Source organism: Paramormyrops kingsleyae, chromosome 6 (assembly GCF_048594095.1).
Source record: "Paramormyrops kingsleyae isolate MSU_618 chromosome 6, PKINGS_0.4, whole genome shotgun sequence".
In the NCBI taxonomy this organism is placed as follows: Eukaryota; Metazoa; Chordata; class Actinopteri; order Osteoglossiformes; family Mormyridae; genus Paramormyrops; species Paramormyrops kingsleyae.
The window spans coordinates 25,531,467-25,550,424 of NC_132802.1; the positions used below are offsets into that span (position 1 = coordinate 25,531,467).

General features: G+C 44.8%; 1 protein-coding gene and 1 long non-coding RNA gene across 4 annotated transcripts; one reads left to right on the forward strand and one right to left on the reverse strand.

Annotated features, from left to right (window-relative positions):
* Nucleotides 1-44: 44 nt before the first annotated feature.
* On the reverse strand, nucleotides 45-14,836 carry ttll3 (tubulin tyrosine ligase-like family, member 3). 3 transcript variants are annotated; one of them, XM_072712921.1, is made up of 16 exons: nucleotides 14,797-14,836; nucleotides 13,341-13,447; nucleotides 11,473-11,687; nucleotides 11,052-11,136; nucleotides 7,768-8,004; nucleotides 6,763-6,866; nucleotides 6,521-6,683; nucleotides 5,718-5,773; nucleotides 5,240-5,368; nucleotides 4,996-5,110; nucleotides 4,751-4,855; nucleotides 4,194-4,383; nucleotides 2,815-2,963; nucleotides 2,256-2,499; nucleotides 1,203-1,638; nucleotides 45-1,119 (listed from the first exon to the last, which is right to left on the reverse strand). In XM_072712921.1, the coding sequence occupies exons 5-16, from the start codon at nucleotides 7,817-7,819 to the stop codon at nucleotides 343-345; spliced, it is 2,520 nt and encodes an 839-aa protein (XP_072569022.1). In that variant the 5' UTR covers nucleotides 7,820-8,004; nucleotides 11,052-11,136; nucleotides 11,473-11,687; nucleotides 13,341-13,447; nucleotides 14,797-14,836; the 3' UTR covers nucleotides 45-342. The 3 variants fall into 3 exon arrangements, with proteins under 3 accessions (XP_072569022.1, XP_072569023.1, XP_023661301.2); XM_072712922.1 differs by lacking the exon at nucleotides 14,797-14,836 and having other exon boundaries at nucleotides 13,341-13,569; XM_023805533.2 differs by lacking the exons at nucleotides 11,052-11,136; nucleotides 11,473-11,687; nucleotides 13,341-13,447; nucleotides 14,797-14,836 and adding an exon at nucleotides 8,673-8,970.
* On the forward strand, nucleotides 1,545-5,797 carry LOC111840571 (uncharacterized). The gene is made up of 5 exons (XR_011991925.1): nucleotides 1,545-1,671; nucleotides 2,806-2,981; nucleotides 3,733-3,795; nucleotides 5,334-5,401; nucleotides 5,701-5,797. It is a non-coding gene; the product is annotated as an uncharacterized lncRNA (long non-coding RNA).
* Nucleotides 14,837-18,958: the final 4,122 nt, after the last annotated feature.

Below are 18,958 nucleotides of genomic sequence, written 5' to 3' on the forward strand. Positions count from 1 at the left end.
GCATTTGGGTTGTCTCTCCCTTCACACGTGACAAACATCATGCAAAGATTTAAATTGAATTTAATTATTATACTGACTATACAGACTTCAAAGTCTTGATGGCATTGCGACATGTACAGCTGAGGTATACGATTAATCACAATTTTAATCATGATTTAAAAATGAAAGCACACCATGCTACTCTAACAGCACCTTGGACACCTTTGCCTTTGTCTTGGGATACCCCATAAGAGAGAGAATATGGTGCAGTACTGTCACCACCCCCAGAGGTCTAACTTACTGAGCCATATGGTGCCCCCCAGTGTTTCAGTGCCTAGTTTAGGTTATTATACTAGGTAGTTTTTAATTGGACTTGCGGCTGCCACCCTCTTTACACCTGGCTGTGATCTGTTTCAGAGGCAGCACCTGACGCAGCTGGGGGCTGGTGTGTGAGATTGGCACCTCATGGGCTGTGGTGTGAGCAGCACTCAACACATCCATCTGCGGGCTGACCCCTAGTGGTGGGATTGGGGTGTACAGGGTGGGGAGTCTGTGGGGAGCCCGCGGTGGGGCTGTGGGGGTGGGCAGCCACAGGCGGCCGGTGTGGGACATGCGGCTGCGGTAAGTGTGCCGCATTGTGTCCAGAGAGCGATACGCCCGGCCTAGCTGCCTTTGCGGGACGTCTGTGCTGGAGAAACTCACGCATCTTGGCTTTTTGAACTCTGTGCTGCGGCTGGAATGTCCTGTGATTTTGGGGGTGGCCCTGATAGGAGAGAAGTAGAGCCGCCGCCCAAGCACTGAACCTCCCCGGCCTCTCATGGGGCTCTGGGCAGGCACTGTCCCTTTCCATTCCCTGTGGTTCTCCTTGCCAGGGAAGGAGCATCTTGGCACCGCAATGGTGTTGCTGTAGGATGCAGTCCGGGGTGGCTCTGCCAGTTTCTCTGCGGTTTTCCCAGGTCTGCCGGCCGCTTCTCCACCTTTCACGGCCGTGTTTTGGCCTGGGTGCTTGGCACGAGGCTGGGGGATGGACGAGGGCTCATGGAGGACAGGGCTCCCCTGATGGGGTGCGCGAGATCTTTTTAGGGAAGCTCCCTCCACAAGCAAGCTCACCCCCACGTACTGCGGGACTTCAACAGCTGGCTGAGAAGGAAAGGCAGGGAGGTGTCAGTGGCTGAGACTCAAGCGTGCCGCCTTGCAATCGTGAGTATTTGCTGGCGCCCCACCTGCTTGTATATGAGTTCGAACCCGCCCGTGTCGGCATTGCGATCGAGACGGCGGTCCAGCACCACCCGCAGCGTGTCCTCCTGCACAGCGGCACACAGACGGGCCGTCACAGCCGTGGAGGGCGCCATGGTTGGGCTGGCGTTAATCTCGATGAGCCAAGGCCTCAGGTCTCGCCCCAGCATGAAGTCGGCGCCATAAAGCTCAAAGCTGCCCTGCCGGGACTCCACCAGGTCCTGCGCCGTCTGCAGGGCATGCACCACTGCCTGGCGCATGCCCGGGGCCACAATGTCCTCCCACTGGGCCCCTCGGCCCTGTCGACCCAGGAAAGACCGGAACTGCTCACAGGACCACATGTTGTCCTCGGGCACCTCCGGGTGGCGATGCTGAGACGGTGGGAAGTGTTTCTGGATGGAGTTGTTACACAGGTGAACTGAGCTGTGATGGGACACAGAAAGAAGGACAGCAGAGGTTTGTCACTTACTGTAACATCAGCCCATGCTGCATTTGGCATCGTTTTACTGTTACAAACTCACTACATTTCCAAAGCTATCTGTCAGTTTAATTGCCTTAAAAAAGTCTGATTTTTAAAAAAATAAGTATTCTGCACTCCAGGTCACTGATGTGACTGAATTCTTAAAGGAAATCTTCTCAGACCATCCATCCATGTGTTCTGTGTATGTGGTTCTCGCAACATTCTGAGGGTTTCTACCAGTTTTCACGTTTTATTGTCACGTATTCTAAGGAACACGGCGGAATTCTTGTGTCAGGGAAGGGGACAGGTGCACGGGGGAACAAGAGTACAAAAAACAGTGAAAATAAAGGACAAAGCAGCAGTGCAGTAAAAAAAACAATGCAGACAAAATACAGTGCATTATAGGAATTTTAGTCACTCCAAGGTGCCTGACAAGGGTGAGTGGCAATCCTTAAATGGCTGACAGCATGTGACTGCATGTGTGCGAGAGGGTGCCCTGTGATGGACTGGTATCCTGTCCTGGGGGGTAGCCCTGCCTCATGCCCAATGCTGCCCAACCACATGCTAGCTCCTTGCTCACCTGTCCAGTGTTTCTACGGAGTACGGCTGGGTGGAAAAGCGCAGGTAGCACTCATTGTAGAACCACACGGTCAGGGGATTCCAGTCCGTCACCAGGAACCACTGTCGCAGGTCAAACTTGGTGCCATGAATCAGAAGGGGGCGCTCCAGGTATTTCTGTACCACCCACTTGCTGTCCTTGATCAAAGCAGGATCACTGTCTACCAGCTTCAAGATATCGTCCAGATGTTTAAAACACAGGATGCCTGTGTGAGGGAAGGAGCCCCGCGGTCTGTTGTCATAATCTACAGCCTCGCTGCGACTTCACTACATTGCATGATTTTATCACTTTCCTCTGATAGTGCAGAGATTATTAGGCAGCCACTCACTTGTGCGGAATCACTAGACAACCATACCTTAAAACTAAATATGGAACCTGTCCTAAAGTACGTGTCCAGCTTGAGTATCACGGAGACTCAGTCATGTCATTTTCAATAATTACACATGGTTGTATCTTTTTTCGAGTGCTGCTATTGTGCTCTCTGCACCGATGCCTGTGCTCTTTGCCTTAGAAGACGCACCCCTGCCTCGTGACTTGGCCCCGGGCTTAACGATCCAGATGTTGTGGATTCCGTCTGTTTCCAGCTGGGGACAGACCTTCCGCAGCCTCTGCAGCATCGCCCGACAGCGGTCTGTGTACCGAGCGCTGTCATCCATCGTCACGCCGTTGCTGCGGAAATGAGGGACAGTGAGTCTGGGTGAAACATGATGCGACAGGATGGGCCAAAGGCATAAATCCTGGGGGATACAGGGGGGGTCAGGACCCCCTTTAATGGGGGACATTCCCCCCAATATATCATTTTAAACCTAACTATGTAATTTTAAGTAATATACTTAATTCTACTTATGAATGAGTTACGTTCTGAACGGCCGTTCGTAACTTGAAATGTTCGTAAGTCGTTATTCAACATCATTTTAAGGGTATACGCAAGTACAAAGAACTAGGATGCTGGGAGTATGCACGCTACGCTGCTGCGCAGCGGGAGTAGTGGCCAGAAGTCGTACTAGGCGGAATTGGCGCGCAGAACAAAATTTGATGTTGCGGACAGGAAGCCCAACGAACGCAGTTTGGATTTACAGACCTCTTTGTTTGTATGTCTAAAAGTTCATAAGTTGAAAGTTTGGAAGTAAAGGAGCATCTGTACATGTACTTGTGCAAATTATAAACGCAGAGCAATACATTTTTACATTTCAAAAGATTTCATCCCCCCTCTGCCTCACAGTGGTTTGGTCCATTGCCTGCTATCCCTGAACCCATATACCTTAGTCCAGCACGAGTGTCCGTGGCTCAGTGGTGGCCGGCCATGAGTAAATAGCTACTTTGCAAATGTTCACTTAAAACAGCGGCTGTGTCACACATGTTTCTTTACTTTCACCACGTAGTAGAATAACACTCTCATACTGTAAATAACCTGCATGCTATGTGTGTGTTTTGTCAGCCAGCCAAAATGAGAAAAAGGAAAATGGATATATGATCATTTTTCTATGCAGCAAAACACCAAGTAAGTAAAAAAAAAGTGCCCAGTAATTCACTGAAGTATTTCTTCTGTTTTTAGAATTGTACTTATTTTGAGCTTTATGGTCTGATAAAGCTACTTAAGCAGATTTAGAGACCAGTCCAGTGTCACATATGCAATGAATTTATAATGTATTTAAAATATTTGAACATGCTAACCTTAAGTTATTTACCAGTCAGTTATCTAGTATATATAATGGTAATTATGGCTTCCTCTAGTACAGCAGCATTTTTAGTGGCACCTTCTGATGCCCTCAGGAACTTTTTCCATCATCATTATCATATTCTGCTGTTGGGCTAGAATATAAGGTGACATGGGGAAGACAGGCAATGACGAGTACAATCACGGAATTTATATAATATTAAAATGAACAGCACACTCACTGTATAATGAGGTAATAGTTGTAAATAAACTCCGCCCACTGCTGTTCTGTGAGAGAAGGTGTTTCTCTGGCAATATCAATGTCACAGTGATCCAGGCTGTCCAGAAAGTCCTGGCACACGTTTAAGGCGGTGTCAATCATTCTAGGCCCAGCCATTGTCAAGGCTCTGTGCTTATTCGACTTCTTTTGACCTGAGGGTGAAGATGGAATGAGAGGTTATGTGATATCTTTTCTCAGTGAATTAACTTACGGTTAATGGAGTATACATTGTGTGTGCAATGCTCATAGGAGTTTTACTTACACAAAAATGTTCTGAGGGCAGAACAAAAAATGATTGGTTCAGAGAGATGACCAGTTAGCTTGTAAAAGGTGTGTCCAAGCAACTACAGGAGGCAGGATTAACCAACCTGATGTATTGGTCCTGCCTCCTCTACAATCAGATTGGTTCTCTCTGAACCAATCATTTTTTTTTGTTCTGCCCTCAGAACACTTTTGTGCAAGCATGTATAATGCTGTATGTAGCGTGCAGCTATAAGTTGAGGGCTGTTTCCGTCATACACTGTGATTGGCTGGGATCAGGCACCACCCCCCCTCTCTGCTCCCCAGGGCCTCTCTCCACAACAGCCTGCAAAAGGCTGGTGCACGCTGTTCTGCGGAAGTCCTCTGCAGGGGAATATGCAACAATGTAATCATATGGGGGGGATGGTGACCTGAACAAAGGGCAGATGTTACACAGTTGGCTTTGAAGGTGAGGCATTCTGAAGGGGGACTAGAGAAAAGGCAGCTTTATACAAAAGTCTGACCGATAAAGGTCTGTTTCTCGTCCTCCGCCCCAAGCCTGTAGCAGCGTGGGAAGAAGGTGTCGGGGTCGGCCTTGTCAAACCAGTGAAGGCTCCTCAGGTTCACACATAAACCAACCTGTGAAGGGGGGGGCGGGGGGCACAGACGGTTCAGCCCATTACTGCCTCCATTGCCTCTTCACCGCAAAAAAACAAAACAAAGCCTCACTCAGAAGCTGGAATAACAGAGCGAGCTTTTTCTGCCGACCTTGGTAGTGAAGCTGCCCGCCTTTGCATAGTGATTGGTCATCTGCTCCTTCCGCAGCGAATGACAGTCGATCTCATCTCTCCTTGTCGTCCAGTAGAAATACGTGCTTTCATTACGAACCAGACGAGACTTGAAAGAGGTGAAAGAAGAGGACGATTAAAAGTAGGCAAAAAAAGATTAGACCAAAAATAACTCATTACATCACGTCTCTGCTTAATCAAGGTTACATTTCTGCTGTTGTTATTGGTGTTCCGCAGAGAATATATTCATTTACACTTAGAATTATCATTGGTATTTTTGTCACTAATATCTGCATTATTTCATAAAATAGAGTTTGCAATTAAATTCATTTGCGTAATTTGATTTTAGCCATGGCTCAATTTGAACGCAAAGAAACAAGGGGGTACTAAGAGCAGATTAAAGGTTTAAAACGTATAGTGAGTAACTTGGGGGTATTGCAGCTGGAGGAGAGGCTTACCATGAGGTCAAATAGGTCATCAGAGTTGCCGGGTTTTTCCACCACCTCAGGGCTGTCTGGGGCCAAGCATGAGCGGGAGGTAGGTCATATTGTACAGACATTTGTTGAGCCAGCTAGGACACTATATAAAGCGCTTTTCCACTGCCAGCAAGAACCAAGCCGTACCTGACCTGTAGCATGACCTGCTGCTTTTCCACTGCAAAGTATGCAAGCTGTACCTGTGCTGACCTGGCCTGCTTGCTAGCCGAAAGCATGACCAAACCGAGGTGTTTGGCCGGAAAGCACAGAGATTCCGGTGTTCTGTGCATGGATTGTCTGAAGGAAAATGAGTATATTCTACGTATTATTCATTTTTAGTAGTGCCGCACATCGCAATGCAAAACTCAGAATCTGACAATTTCCAACTTAACTTTAAAAAGTACTATAGAATGGATGAACAATGGATTTGAAATGCAAATTTACACAAGCGAATGCTAATTCTGTTAGCGTTTGATGCTTGCATAACACAGCGACTTTCATAGATGTGCTAGGAAATGACGACATAGTAAATCAAGATGTACGCCGTGTGACTCTTTGGTTTTACATCACTCTCGCTCTCCAAACCCAGCAACACCTTTACCAAGCCGACCCTTCTGCAGTAGAAACTCGAAGCGAGCAGGAACTGTGCTGTAACCAGTCTTTCTTTGAGGTACGGCTTGGGTACGGCCTGGTTCCTGTATGGCAGTGGAAAAGTGCCATTTATTTTGCACATGTGTATCAGTTTACAAGCGAATGAACAGTAAATGTATTTTTATAATCCTTACCATCACCGTCGCTGTCATCCCTATTGTCCTCATCTTCTTCATCCCTGTGGCGGCATCTCGCCAGGGGGTTTGGGTGCGGTATGTGGCGTTCCACCCAGCCCCGTGCCCGCAGGTTGGCACGCACCACAGGGTACGGCCCTTGCACGGAGAACACCTTCCGCAGCTGAGGGAAAGGGGAGACGGAGGTCATCTCCTCTGGGAAACAGGTAAACTAGGCTTTGTGGCGATGCTGAGGTCCACACCTTCACAGCCTTGTCCACGATGGCTTTGGCTGTCCGCAGTCGCTCTGGGTTGATGATGGGCAGGGTTGGCAAATTACGCTTCACCCTTCCGTCAGCAGGTGGTGCTGTATCACGTGCAGATAAACATACAGGCACTGAAAAAAGAATTTATACATCCATCTTCTATAACTGCTTGTACTATCCATGCTCACAAGGGATCTGGAGCCTATCCCAGAGGGAACAGGTACAAGGCAGGGAACAACCTAGGAGGGGGCACCAACCCAGTTAGGGTATATGCACACACCATTCACTGACACATATTTGGTAACTCCAATTAATCTCAGCATGTTTTGGACTGTAGGAGAGAAACCCCACGATGACACAGGACGAACATGCACACATGGAACCGCAATAGAGACTCAGTCCCTGGTCCCAAAGGTGTGAGTGCTAACCACTATGACACACACACACACACACAAATTGCATTCAGTACAATGTAAGAGAATCAATTGTTAAACTTGAAATGTGACACATATAGAAGCCAGAAATAACAACAAAAGATCCACAGAAGTCGTTATCCTTGACAGGAAGTGATCCTTCCATTTTTTATTCGACTATATCATGTGAATGGGTGATTTGAGAATATATCTTTTATATGCAGCATGGACAGAAAATAGGACCTAGGTTTTACTGCTAATTTGAACTTGTACTAGAGGTTTATGGAGAGTAAAACTTAATTTAATGAAAATGATTGGTGTTTCTCTGATCCTAGTAATAGCCGCGAAATGTATTCCTAATTGTTTTCTTTTAATGGATGTGTTAACGTTAACAATGTGCAATATTTACACCAAACTGCTGATAATGTGACCCACAGGCTTGGAAAGACAACATCAAAATGCTCAATATATTAACTATGAATAATATAACACTTTAGTTATCTGGCGTAGATTGCTAATACAGCAAATGTGGAATTACTTCATTTCGTGGAATTCCCCTATGAAACAGGAAGCTATTTCCAAGCCTTACCGCAGACATTGCCAGGTAGGCTGACCCCCACCCTGCAGACAGGGGCCTCCATGTTCTACCAGCTGTCAGTGTCACAGGGTCACTGCTCTCATCCCTGGCCTACACCTTTCACTACAGCCTCGGATGTGTCCTTCAAATCCTGTTGTCCCCTGGCACTTGCTCCTATGTGTCTGTCTGCCAGCCTTTAAGGAGCTGGTCTGTCACTGTGCAGTGGTGTGCAGTGGGTATCTCTGACACCTGTAAAGGACAGGGTAAAGGACATGGTTAAACATTTACAAAGACACTGTATACCACGTATAACCATACAAAATTATTTGAGGGACACCTCCTCCATTGTATTCTCTGGTTTTAGTTTGCTGTTGGGTAACCTTGTCCACACTTGTCATTATCTGTAGTCACATTGTATCCCAAAGACACGTACGTTGCCTTATACTCAGACACAATAGCACTGCGCAATGTAAACCGACCAGTATACCCACAAATCTGCGCGCTATCATGGAAACAACAGTCATTCTAGAGACACGGGTGTCACATACCGTTACTTGCAAAGATTACGCAGCTACACGTTCCTGGTACATTCAAGGCGACTTCCACATTACAGACCCAGACTGATGCGGCGACCATCGTAGCATCAGGGCTACGCAGAGTCATAGCAAAGACAAAATAAACCACTAACTTCATTTAAATGATTTTATTCGTACAGAATCGAATCTATAAACAAGCTGCAGAAAAACCTTATATAAGCCAGATATTAAAAGAGGTACTCTGCACCAAGAGATAATGCGAGGTGTGAATTTACCATAGGCTGCTTATGGCTGAGGAACCCGGGATCGTACTATTAGTGACACTATAGAAACAAGCAAATAGACATTTTATCCGTGATGATCAAAAAACGAGGGTCTTACCATCGATTTTTAACAGCTTAACAATGATCTCGTCTTGTCATTTAAATCCACCGTACATTATCATTACACTGGAGCGAGCTGTCGCCCGACGCCGATCCCCGGCTCCCTTCCGCCCTCCGCGCTCCTGCGCAGCCTCCAGCGTGCCACATTGTTTACGCCAGTTTCCATAGCAACTCCGAACCGCCTTCAAGTGGTTTCCATTAAAAGTCAATTAACCCAGGCTGCAAATAAGTTAATTAACGTATATCCTGTAAATAATATGTACGTGTAAATGTTCGCATACATTCCAAACTTACTGGGTGCAATTTATTTTCAATACGAATTGAGCATGCATCTATTAATTTCAGATATGTATTATTCATAGGCCTACAGATGTTGTAGATAAATTTTTGCAGCTATTAGTAGTTTAAGAAGTGTTTTTTATTTATTTTTCATTTTCAGGAATCTGATTTGTTCTTCAGGTCAATAAAATCACTAAACAGTCTGATTACCGGTGAAATCCAGCGGCTCACGTTTTATAATATAAGTAATTACATTTCTGACAAAACAATTAAATCTCTGTTGTGCATATATTTATCTTAATCAGGTCGCGTTTTCTTTCGGTATCTGACAGTTCCTACTGCTCCATTAGCGCAATCCACGTCTTTGCGTTATTAGTTGGTGTGTTTTTGAAGGAAACAAAAAAAACTTTAAATATCGTTTAATATTTTTTTCTGAAATTTGATTGCTCGCCAGGTAAGCACATACAGTATTGGCTTCGTGTTCGAACGACAATGTTCCCTGCGACTCCATGACAATGTGTTGTCAATAGTTCGCTAGATGGCGCACAAGATTCAAGAATTTTATTTGTCACACGCATGAACGTATTGGTTCACTGGCAGCGAAATGAAACTTCCGATACTCCAGACTGTGCAATAACAACAAGGTAGAACTGTAACAAAAGTACTGGACGTATAAAAATGCATACAAAATTAAGATTATTAAGCTATAAGTTATTTTAATTGGTAGTTTTAATTATCCTAAAGGCCTGGGAGTTGAGGTTTTGTAATCTAAATCGGCAGCAGAAAACTTATATTGCCCTGAAAGAAAATTGCTTGCGAGACTGCACCTGACAAAACCACACAACAAGACAAAATACACAGTACACAGTACCACATGGAGCAATTCTCTGTAATATATATATTTTAATAAATTTTGTTTCATTATAGTTTTTTCTTTGTGTTCCTATACCTGCTATCTTAGATGTGTGGTGATGTATTATGTATGTGTTGACTTTCATATTATTCAAACAAAGCAACAGTTGCCGGTAACATTTCATCCCATAATAGGTTCTACACGGTGTAGGCCTATAAGGAGTACGGCACATGCAAATCCACATCAGGAGACGGCAATGGGCACCTGGTGTCATGTTTCAATCAATGTATTAAGAAAATGCATTAAGGTTTCATTCATGGGTTTTTCTACAAAAATATATTGTTTCAGTATCAGGGCCACCACTAGAGATTTTGGGCCCCACGAAGGCATATCATATTGGGTCCCACGAAGGCATATCATATTGGGTCCCATGAAGGCATATCATATTGGGCCCCATGAAGGCATATCATATTGGGCCCCACGAAGGCATATCATATTGGGTCCCATGAAGGAATATCATATTGGGTCCCATGAAGGCATATCATATTGGGCCCCATGAAGGCATATCATATTGGGCCCCACGAAGGCATATCATATTGGGTCCCACGAAGGCATATCATATTGGGCCCCATGAAGGCATATCATATTGGGCCCCATGAAGGAATATCATATTGGGTCCCATGAAGGCATATCATATTGGTCATCCTAACTCCTCTCATGGCGCCCCTGTTCAGCAGTTAGGACATACAACCTGCTGTTCACTAATCCTTCCACCTTTGGAGGTGGGAAAGAGCAGAAAAAGGTCCGTTCCACGGTTTTATTAGCTTGTATGGAGTAACTGGGGGATCGCATGCGTTTGTTTATTGTTTAGCACTTGAGCTCCATGGTGACTTTGTTTTATTGATACACGGTTTTACTGACTGTTGATACTGGCGAGTTCTGATACAGATGCGAAAAGCGAGAAATTCCCTTTGCACTCTCGCACTGAAGAAATCCCGGTTTTATGAAGGGGGCCGTGCCCCGTTTCCCTTACCACCAGTTTGAAGGAGAGTTTATAGTGTGACACATTCCTTGTATCTGGGCAGGAAAGGCAGCCAGGACACACTCCCTGCTCAAAGGGTCTGATGTGCAAATAAGCCGACGGCGTCAGGATCGTGCATGTGTGACTTCCAGAGGTGTTTGTTCCTTCAGTTCTCACGCTCTCACTAAAGGGGCATTAACATGAAAACGGAGACAAGCGCTTACCTGAAATGATTTTGGGAAATTCAGCTTTTCTTCATTTTATGCTATTTGTATACCACAGGACCTTCAATATTCAAGATCTTTTTATCTGTACCAAAAAGATATATAAAATATATATTAAAAAGTAAAGATAAACTACAACATTTATGTAATATTTAAATATTTTCTTTATACACACACACACACACACACACACACACACATCATGGAGAATATGTACCAGATCTTACCTTCAGAATTCATCCAAAAGTCAACAATATCTATAACTTTATATTATATAGGATTTATTATCTGTGTGTGCAGCATAGTGTATATCTTCACAAATGACAATAATTTCTATGTGTCATTATGAACACACTTTTCAAATCTACCAGACAAATTTTGCTTAGGGAAACCCACAGCTGTGCAAATAAAGGTCACTCACCGTCTCCCCCTTTTGGAGGAAAATAGTTCTTGCCAGAATTACAGTCAGACAGGTGTGGGTATGTTTTATTAACCCCAGGAAGCCCAGTTTTCCTTCTTCACAGTCGTGTTGTTCTGTAAAGGCAGTAATAAATGCACAGCGGCACAAAGGCCACTGGCAGCTGGAGACCTGACAGCGCTTTCCTCCCACACGCCCCCATGATGCTCTCACACAGCCTGTGGGGGGGGGGGGGGGGGGGGGGGGTGAAGGCAAGGCAGTACAACCAACAACCAGTAGGAGAACATGAGGACATGATTATAAAGTATGACAGGGTAGAAAAATCCGGAAGACCCGATCCATGAGACTCCAATGAGCAGGGGGTGCTGAGCGGCTCCGTTCCGCAGGCTGAGCCTCTGTGCCCAGGATCGCCTGTTCAAACCCTGACCTCAGCAGAACAGCCACATGTCTGTGGGCCCTTACCACCCAGCTCCTGGGGCACCACACACTGCCTGATCCTGCACTGCTACTCCCAAGCTATGGAGGGTAAGATGGGGTAGGCGAAGAGGCAAGTCCCAATTTATTGTACGAATGGCCAACAGAGAATTTGCATGCCCAGTGGTTGGGATAAGGTTATTTTGATTGAAGGTAGTATGATTTTATTTCCAATGTCTTTGATTTTGGCTCATAGGTAGGAAGCATATGCTTCCAAAAGACTAAACAATCATTCAGGGGGTCTATTGAAGTCAAGCATCAATGTTTTCATCTGGTTAATTTCCTGTGAATGCTGTTGCTTGTTACTGCTGTACTGCTCAGGTTTGAACACTAACATGAGCTGCTGTAATAGAGGCCCGCAGCTTTTACGTTTTCTCCACATACTGACATTTTGTTTTACGGCAGACTGATGATTCCAAAATGGTTTTTGGATTTTAAATGCCCGCCAGAGTAATGTGTGTTTATGTCATTCTTCTGTAGGTTTTTACAAAATAGCACTGCTCATTACATTAAGCAGGATGGGTAAGGCTGAGCTGACCAGTTTTCTTTGAATAATTTGGTTCCCAATTATGTACATATATGATTATAATTATTATAAATATTCATTGTTGATTGGGTTCATTTTGTGGTTTGCATATTTTTACACATGCAGTTATATGAATTTGAAGCAACAGTAAAATTTAGAATATTACAAATAAAATCTCTGCATACATACAAATTCTTTTATATACATTTCAATTAAACATCTATCCATCCATTTTCGATACCCGCTTAACCTATGCAGGGTAGCGGGGGTCTGGAACCTTTCCCTGAAGCTACGGGCACAAGGCAGGGAATAACCTAGGATGGGGTGCCAACCCATCACACTTCAACTAAACAGAGATTTCTTTAAATGTTACATTGTGAACACTACAACAACGTGCAGTAATAAACATCTATTCAAATGATATAGGCATGAATGATATATAGGCACTAATTTCAACCTCAGAACATTGGAAACCAAGCAACTGAAAGACAATCAAAGATGCTGTCAAGAGAGTCATCTCAGTAGATTTTACATGCATCTCATCGATTACCCAAATGTAAATGTCATATCAAGAATGTCTGAATAAGGCATAGCCCTTTGAGGGAATCTGCACCAGTAAGATCAGTACAGCAGCTGTGTGCCTGAGGGGGTCAGGTCTGATTTTGTTCCAGATGCTGGTTATTGTCCATTGACAATAAGGCCCATGTCTTCCATAGTTTTTTGTAAATCTCTCTCTTTCTTCCCCCAACATGCTCCATCAAGAGCTGGGCCTGCCCTGCAGCAAGAGATGATTTAGGATATGCAGGAGAATGAGGTAAAACAAGAGATGCAGCAATGGAGTTCTTCTGTTGTTTGTGCGAGTGTAAGGAACCTTTCATCTGGGGCCTCCTCCTCAGGGACAGGACACCATTGTCTCTGCAACAGCAAACTCTTAGCTGCATTATGATGTCATCGTTTGTGTTTCCAAGAACAGCACGTCTGTTGGGATAAATTGAGATGCTTAGACTCTGGGGGAGAAAAACATACACACAAAGAAACACACACACACACAGGCAGGCAGGCAGGCAGACAGACACACCTGTGAACATTTTTTGGCCCCTCCAAATATTCTCTCCCATGCCCCCACTCTATTGACTCTGAGTAATGTCAATTTGCATGTTATTTGCATGGCAGTTGAGCCTGTTGTTAGGCTACCTGCAGATTTGCAAACTCATGCAAATCTTCTATGCTCGTATGGAGGGTTTCTCCTTTTCATCCCAAGGAATTATGGCTTTTAGCGACTTCATTACCAAGGAGTATAGGTTGACAATAAAGGGAATGCAATAGACAAGAAGGCAGCCTGGGTACATGTGAGATTGTATGCAGAAGGTAAAGATTGGCTGTTTTTGCACTCTCAGTATAAGGGTAAAAACTTGTACCTTTGCTTGTCACTGGGACTGTACCCTCACGGGTCTGCCAATTGTTCCCTTAGCTGTAGGTAATTGTACCTTTTAAGGTACAGAAATGGACTCTGAGGAACATTTCTGTACCAGTTATGGTACATTAATGCGGTTTGTAGGTCTGGGATGTTCCTCAGCATCCATTTCTGTACCTTAAAAGGTACAATTAGAAGGGTACAGTCCCAGTGACAAACAAAGGTACAAATTTTTACCCTTTTTTCTGAGAGTGATAGTAATATTGTGTTGTGTATACTAGTACTAGGGGCATTATCTAAGGAGGCCTTACGACAGCAAAGTGACAGAAGGTTCTGTGTGGAAGATGCAGGCGAGTATAAGAAAAGCAGATTGGTGGCTTCCACTGTGGCACATCGTCTCCCCTGGAGCCCGCCCACCCGCCACAGAGCCCCCAGCTCCCCAGGCAGACAAGGTGAGCAGGAGACAATAAAGACAGTTGCTGTGGCAACAGAAACAACGGACAGACAAACATTCCTAGATTTTCAGCTAACATTGGATGTTATAAATCAGTATTTTCAGGCCTAACCCTGTCATTATCATGATCTAAATTTTGAAAGTATTAATTATCCTTGCAGAATGAAAGCAGAGGAAGTTCAAGAGCAGCACTGTGTTAATTTGTTCTCCAGCCTGCAAATTTGTGTGCGCCTATTAACTGGACACCGTTTCCAGTACGCAGCAGATTTACTGCAGCAAAAATAGTAACATTACAGTGGATATTCTCCTTCCTTCTGTCTTAAAGTTAATTAGAAAGGTCAAAATGATTTGGAGAACATTTGTATTATTTGGATTGGGGGGTATCTAGCAAGCAACCATGTCTTGCTCTGCATACGCAACCCAACCTAGAGTCAAACACAAGGCAAACCAGCCTGGTACCTGAGGAGTGACTCTCTCTATCCATTTCAGCCTGGGGGGGGTTGCAGCATTCAGCTCTGCTCGGCTCACTGAGCTGTGCAGAGCAATGGGAAGTCAATCAGCTTTTATTCACTGCAACAATGAAACTGTCAGAGAGTACTTAGTAATGAACATCACTCTCAGAATTATTTAAGCACTGCTCGATAAACGTTACTAAGTGTTAGTGTGTATGTGATGGAGTAACTCCTTCAATAAACACCATTTAAATGTGTTAATCCTCAGCGTCTGTGGCTAAGCTATGTAACAAATTTAAGAAGTAATAGTTTTGAGAGCAAGAAAATGTTCAAAGATGCTCTCAAATGAAAGATCTCCTGGAAATTGACAGAGACCCATAATATGGGAGAAGATGCATACCAGAATAATCACTGGGAATACCTCGATGGATCTAGACAAAAGCCAAGCGAGATTCTGAGGAACTACAAGGTCTGATGGGGATCTAAGCTCTGGAGGCCCTTGGACAAACAGCAGGTGAATGTCACAGGTCCGTCACCTCCTCTGGGTATTATTGTGTTTCATAAGGAAAACATTAAGCATTGTGATATTAGGTGAGTAAGAAAAGACTTGTCAGAAGAAATATTGCTACCATTTCTCCTAGTGATGCATTCCGAGGTCAAACATATGATTGGCTGATTAGACATTTGCTTCAATGAACAGTTGAACAGATGTACCTAATAAAGTAGCAAGTAAATGTGTGTGTATATATATATATATATATATATGAGAGAGAGAGAGAGAGAGAGAGAGCAGCTAATCAGGGGGAGTGGCAGGCAGGACTCTGGAGATGGGGGGGTCTTGAGGGGTGGGCCAGGCAGGAGGGTAAAGGTCACGCCCAGCAGCTGTTGGCCTGCCTTTGGTTTTGGCACCTTTCTCACACAGGAGGCCCCTTCTGTCCCCTTCCCTCCATGTGGGAGGGCTCTGTGAAGCCCCCGGGAGAAGCCAGGCCAGTTGCCTTCAGCTGGCGACAGTAATTGGCCGCCATCTGAGTGTTGCTGAGGCGTCGTGCTGCCGTCCTGCCCTGGCCAGCGGTGCTCCATCCGGCTCTTCGCGCCGCTCTGCCGGCACAGCCATGCATCTCCCCGCTGGATCTCACCACAAGAATAAATCTTGTGAAACACATGAATAAACAGGAAGCAAAATCATACCGCAGTGATGATACGTGGCGGCTCACTTCTCAAGTCACGTCACATATCAGACCCTAATATTTAGCAACATTTTTAGTTCTGAATCTTACTGACGCACGGAGTAGGCAGGATTTCTATTAACGGTATCCATTATATCATTGACTGCAGTAATGACCATCCGCCTACAATTACTGCTTGTTATGAGAAATCTTCGGTGACGCTTAAGGCCTCGCTAACACCAGGAAGCAGAATTACTTGTCTCCTGCAGAGGCCATGATGAAGTAGAGATCCTCATCGCACAACCACGCAGAGTAGGTTCCAAGGAGAGAGTAGAACGTAGGTTTCCTCATTCTATCTGTGGGTGAAGATGAAGGATCAGCCCTGTGGTGGCTTTGTATGGGCTTTATGTGGAGGATAATGAACCCAGGACAGAAGTAGCCTCCTTCCTGTAGCACACCGAGGTCGGGCTGGGAGCTCCTCTGGCATTGTACTTGGGCAAGAAAATAATGAATAAAATTATCCTTATTTACTTAAATTAGGCTTTATCAGAAATTTGCATTTATTGAGCTTACTTTGACTATATCAGAAATTTGCATTTATTGAGCTTATTTTGTATCGGTTGTCAAATTTGGCATGTGTGAGTAAAGCTGCTGTGAGTAGTTTGTAATTTGTTAGTGTGCAAATAATTTGCGAATGGCAGTGCAGTCTGTAAGAGCACCATATGTGTTACTAATCTGCGTGGAAGAATATTATGTTTGAGGGTGTCGTGTGTGTAAGTACTGTGTGTATGAGATACCTGCCACCAGAAGCAGTCACCAGGAGATATTGGTTGAGCAATTTTGGCAGGTTCTTTGGGGGGAGGGGAGGCATTCAGAGAGGTGCTGGCAGAACAAGTGGACAGGGTGGGTCTCTGGGTGTACTTTGGTCTAGGACAGATTTAAAAAATCCCATAAAGAGAAGAACTTAAACAAAAAACCCCTGCCTGCAGTCTCAACTCAGACACTTGTGTTATTTAAATACACAGTGAGTTTCCCCATATCAACAAAGCTCCTGAGAGCCTCAGTAGGGCGGGGCCATTATGGACTGGCTGAACGCCAGCTTAACCAGTAAGACCCAAGGGAGGATGAGATGTGCACCAGTGCACAAACCTTCATCACTCATGCCCAACAGAACATCCATAGGTGTGCAATTATGTTATATTTGCTCAACGTTCCCAAACCATAAAACCGTCTGGTATCACCCCACCACAGAATGTGTTAAATACTGAACGACGGGCTCACTTACTTTCAGATGTACTTAGCTGTGCGTTACCGAAGGCTTCTGGGAGCCGCCTGGGAGCAACAGTGCTTGAGAGTGTCATTGTTTTAATTATACCAGGTCACAGTCCAATTCTGTTACATTCAGGTCAGTGCACACAAGCTTCTAGACAGCTAAAGACTTTGGAGGAACCACCACGACATTAACTGCATTTATTAGAGTGTGCACACACAACTGGTCAGCGCTCTGAAAGGCCACAAACTGCTTTTACATATAAGAAGCAAATTAGGGCAGCTGAGACTGTAGGCCTGCCTCTCCCATAATTGTTTCCACCCCCTGCCCCCCCTGTCGGGCTCTCTTTCAATAGGCATTTTACCCCCTCAAGGAGAGACCAAGGCACCACGGAAATCCCTTTAATTTGCGACGCCATAAGTTCCAGCGACAGCAGCCAGGTTCACATCACATCCAGCTCTCTATTTCCCGTGGTGCAGTTTTGGCTATGAGACAGTTGACCTAATATATTAAAGTCTCCAAACACGCTTTCACTTTCCTTTGTTGTTTGGTATGGAGGCAAAAGACTAAAACAAGCCCGGAATTAACACTGTGATCTCAAAGAAATCGCAAATAAAGCTATCATGAATAAGTGAATGACCCCATAAATCTGCTTCTTGCAGGGTTTCGTCGTCTCAGTTGCTGCACGTGCACCTTTGTTGCTGATTTGCTTTCTGGTATGTTTTTATTTAAAAATGAACGGTTGGTTGCAAACTGAACAACGCCATGGCTGACTGGAGACTGACAGCCACTAAATGAATGCAGACTATCATTTCACAACATGTTTTTTCACACAATAATGCACAGAATATATGTAAGATAAAGATACAAAAAGTAGAAGCTATAACAAAAAGCATTTTCTCTAGCTGACATTTCCGATGAAATCCCCCTCTGTCGATGTTGTGTAAGAAGTACGAAGGTCTGTGGGAGCCTGTAGAAACCTCAGTCGCTAGTATCCATCTGTTCATCTTCTGGAATTAGATGAAGAGAGTTTGAGCAACATCAGGAGACAGTCCAGCTGCCACCCGTGAGAGGACACAAGATGAACAACCGTCCTTTCACAGCACACCTAGGCCTGCCTGTGCAAGCAGCAGCCGCCGCTGTAATTAAGCTGTAAAATCCATTAGTGTAATGCGATACAAAAGTGGGATATGGATAAAGATTAGATAGGATGATACCTTTATGATGACAATCACTAAGCTCTTCAGGACAGCAATAGGTAGCACAGTGGTTAAGGACACTTTTCCTGATGAATTGAATGGAATGGAGATTCGTTATTGACCTCTGGGGGGAGATTCCCTTCACTGCTTGGCCCCCACCTTGCTCTCCATAAAGCGTGGGGGTTATGGAGATGGGGAAACCTCCTTGCGGTGCCCAGAGAGCTGGGGGTTAAGGGCCTCGCTCAAGGGCCCACAGACATGGAGTTATTCTGCTGGCAGTGGGGCTCAAACCAGCAACCTTTGGAGCATGAGCACAGAGAGTTGGCCCACTGAGCCACACAGTGCCCCCCCATTTCTGGGTACTTACCTCAAACACTTACCTTGGAATTCCCAATTAAAATAATTAGTTGCATCACAGTGTAAAAACGCTTAGCTGAAGTGAAAGGGTGAGAAAGCAAAACAATAAAAATAATTGTGACTGCGTCTATTACCCATGGTGATACTGTGGTTTATTCCGGCTGCAGAACAGAAAAG

What these genes read in the sequence shown, in the direction of transcription:
- ttll3 (XM_072712921.1), bottom strand. Translation starts at nt 7,819, where the DNA reads ATGGAGGCCCCTGTCTGCAGGGTGGGGGTCAGCCTACCTGGCAATGTC. An exon ending in CCTACCTGGCAATGTCTGCG is followed by an intron (nt 6,867 to 7,767) that starts GTAAGGCTTGGA and finishes CACGTGATACAG; the next exon opens with CACCACCTGCTGACGGAAGG. An exon ending in GGCCAAGTCACGAGGCAGGG is followed by an intron (nt 2,500 to 2,814) that starts GTGCGTCTTCTA and finishes TCCCTCACACAG; the next exon opens with GCATCCTGTGTTTTAAACAT.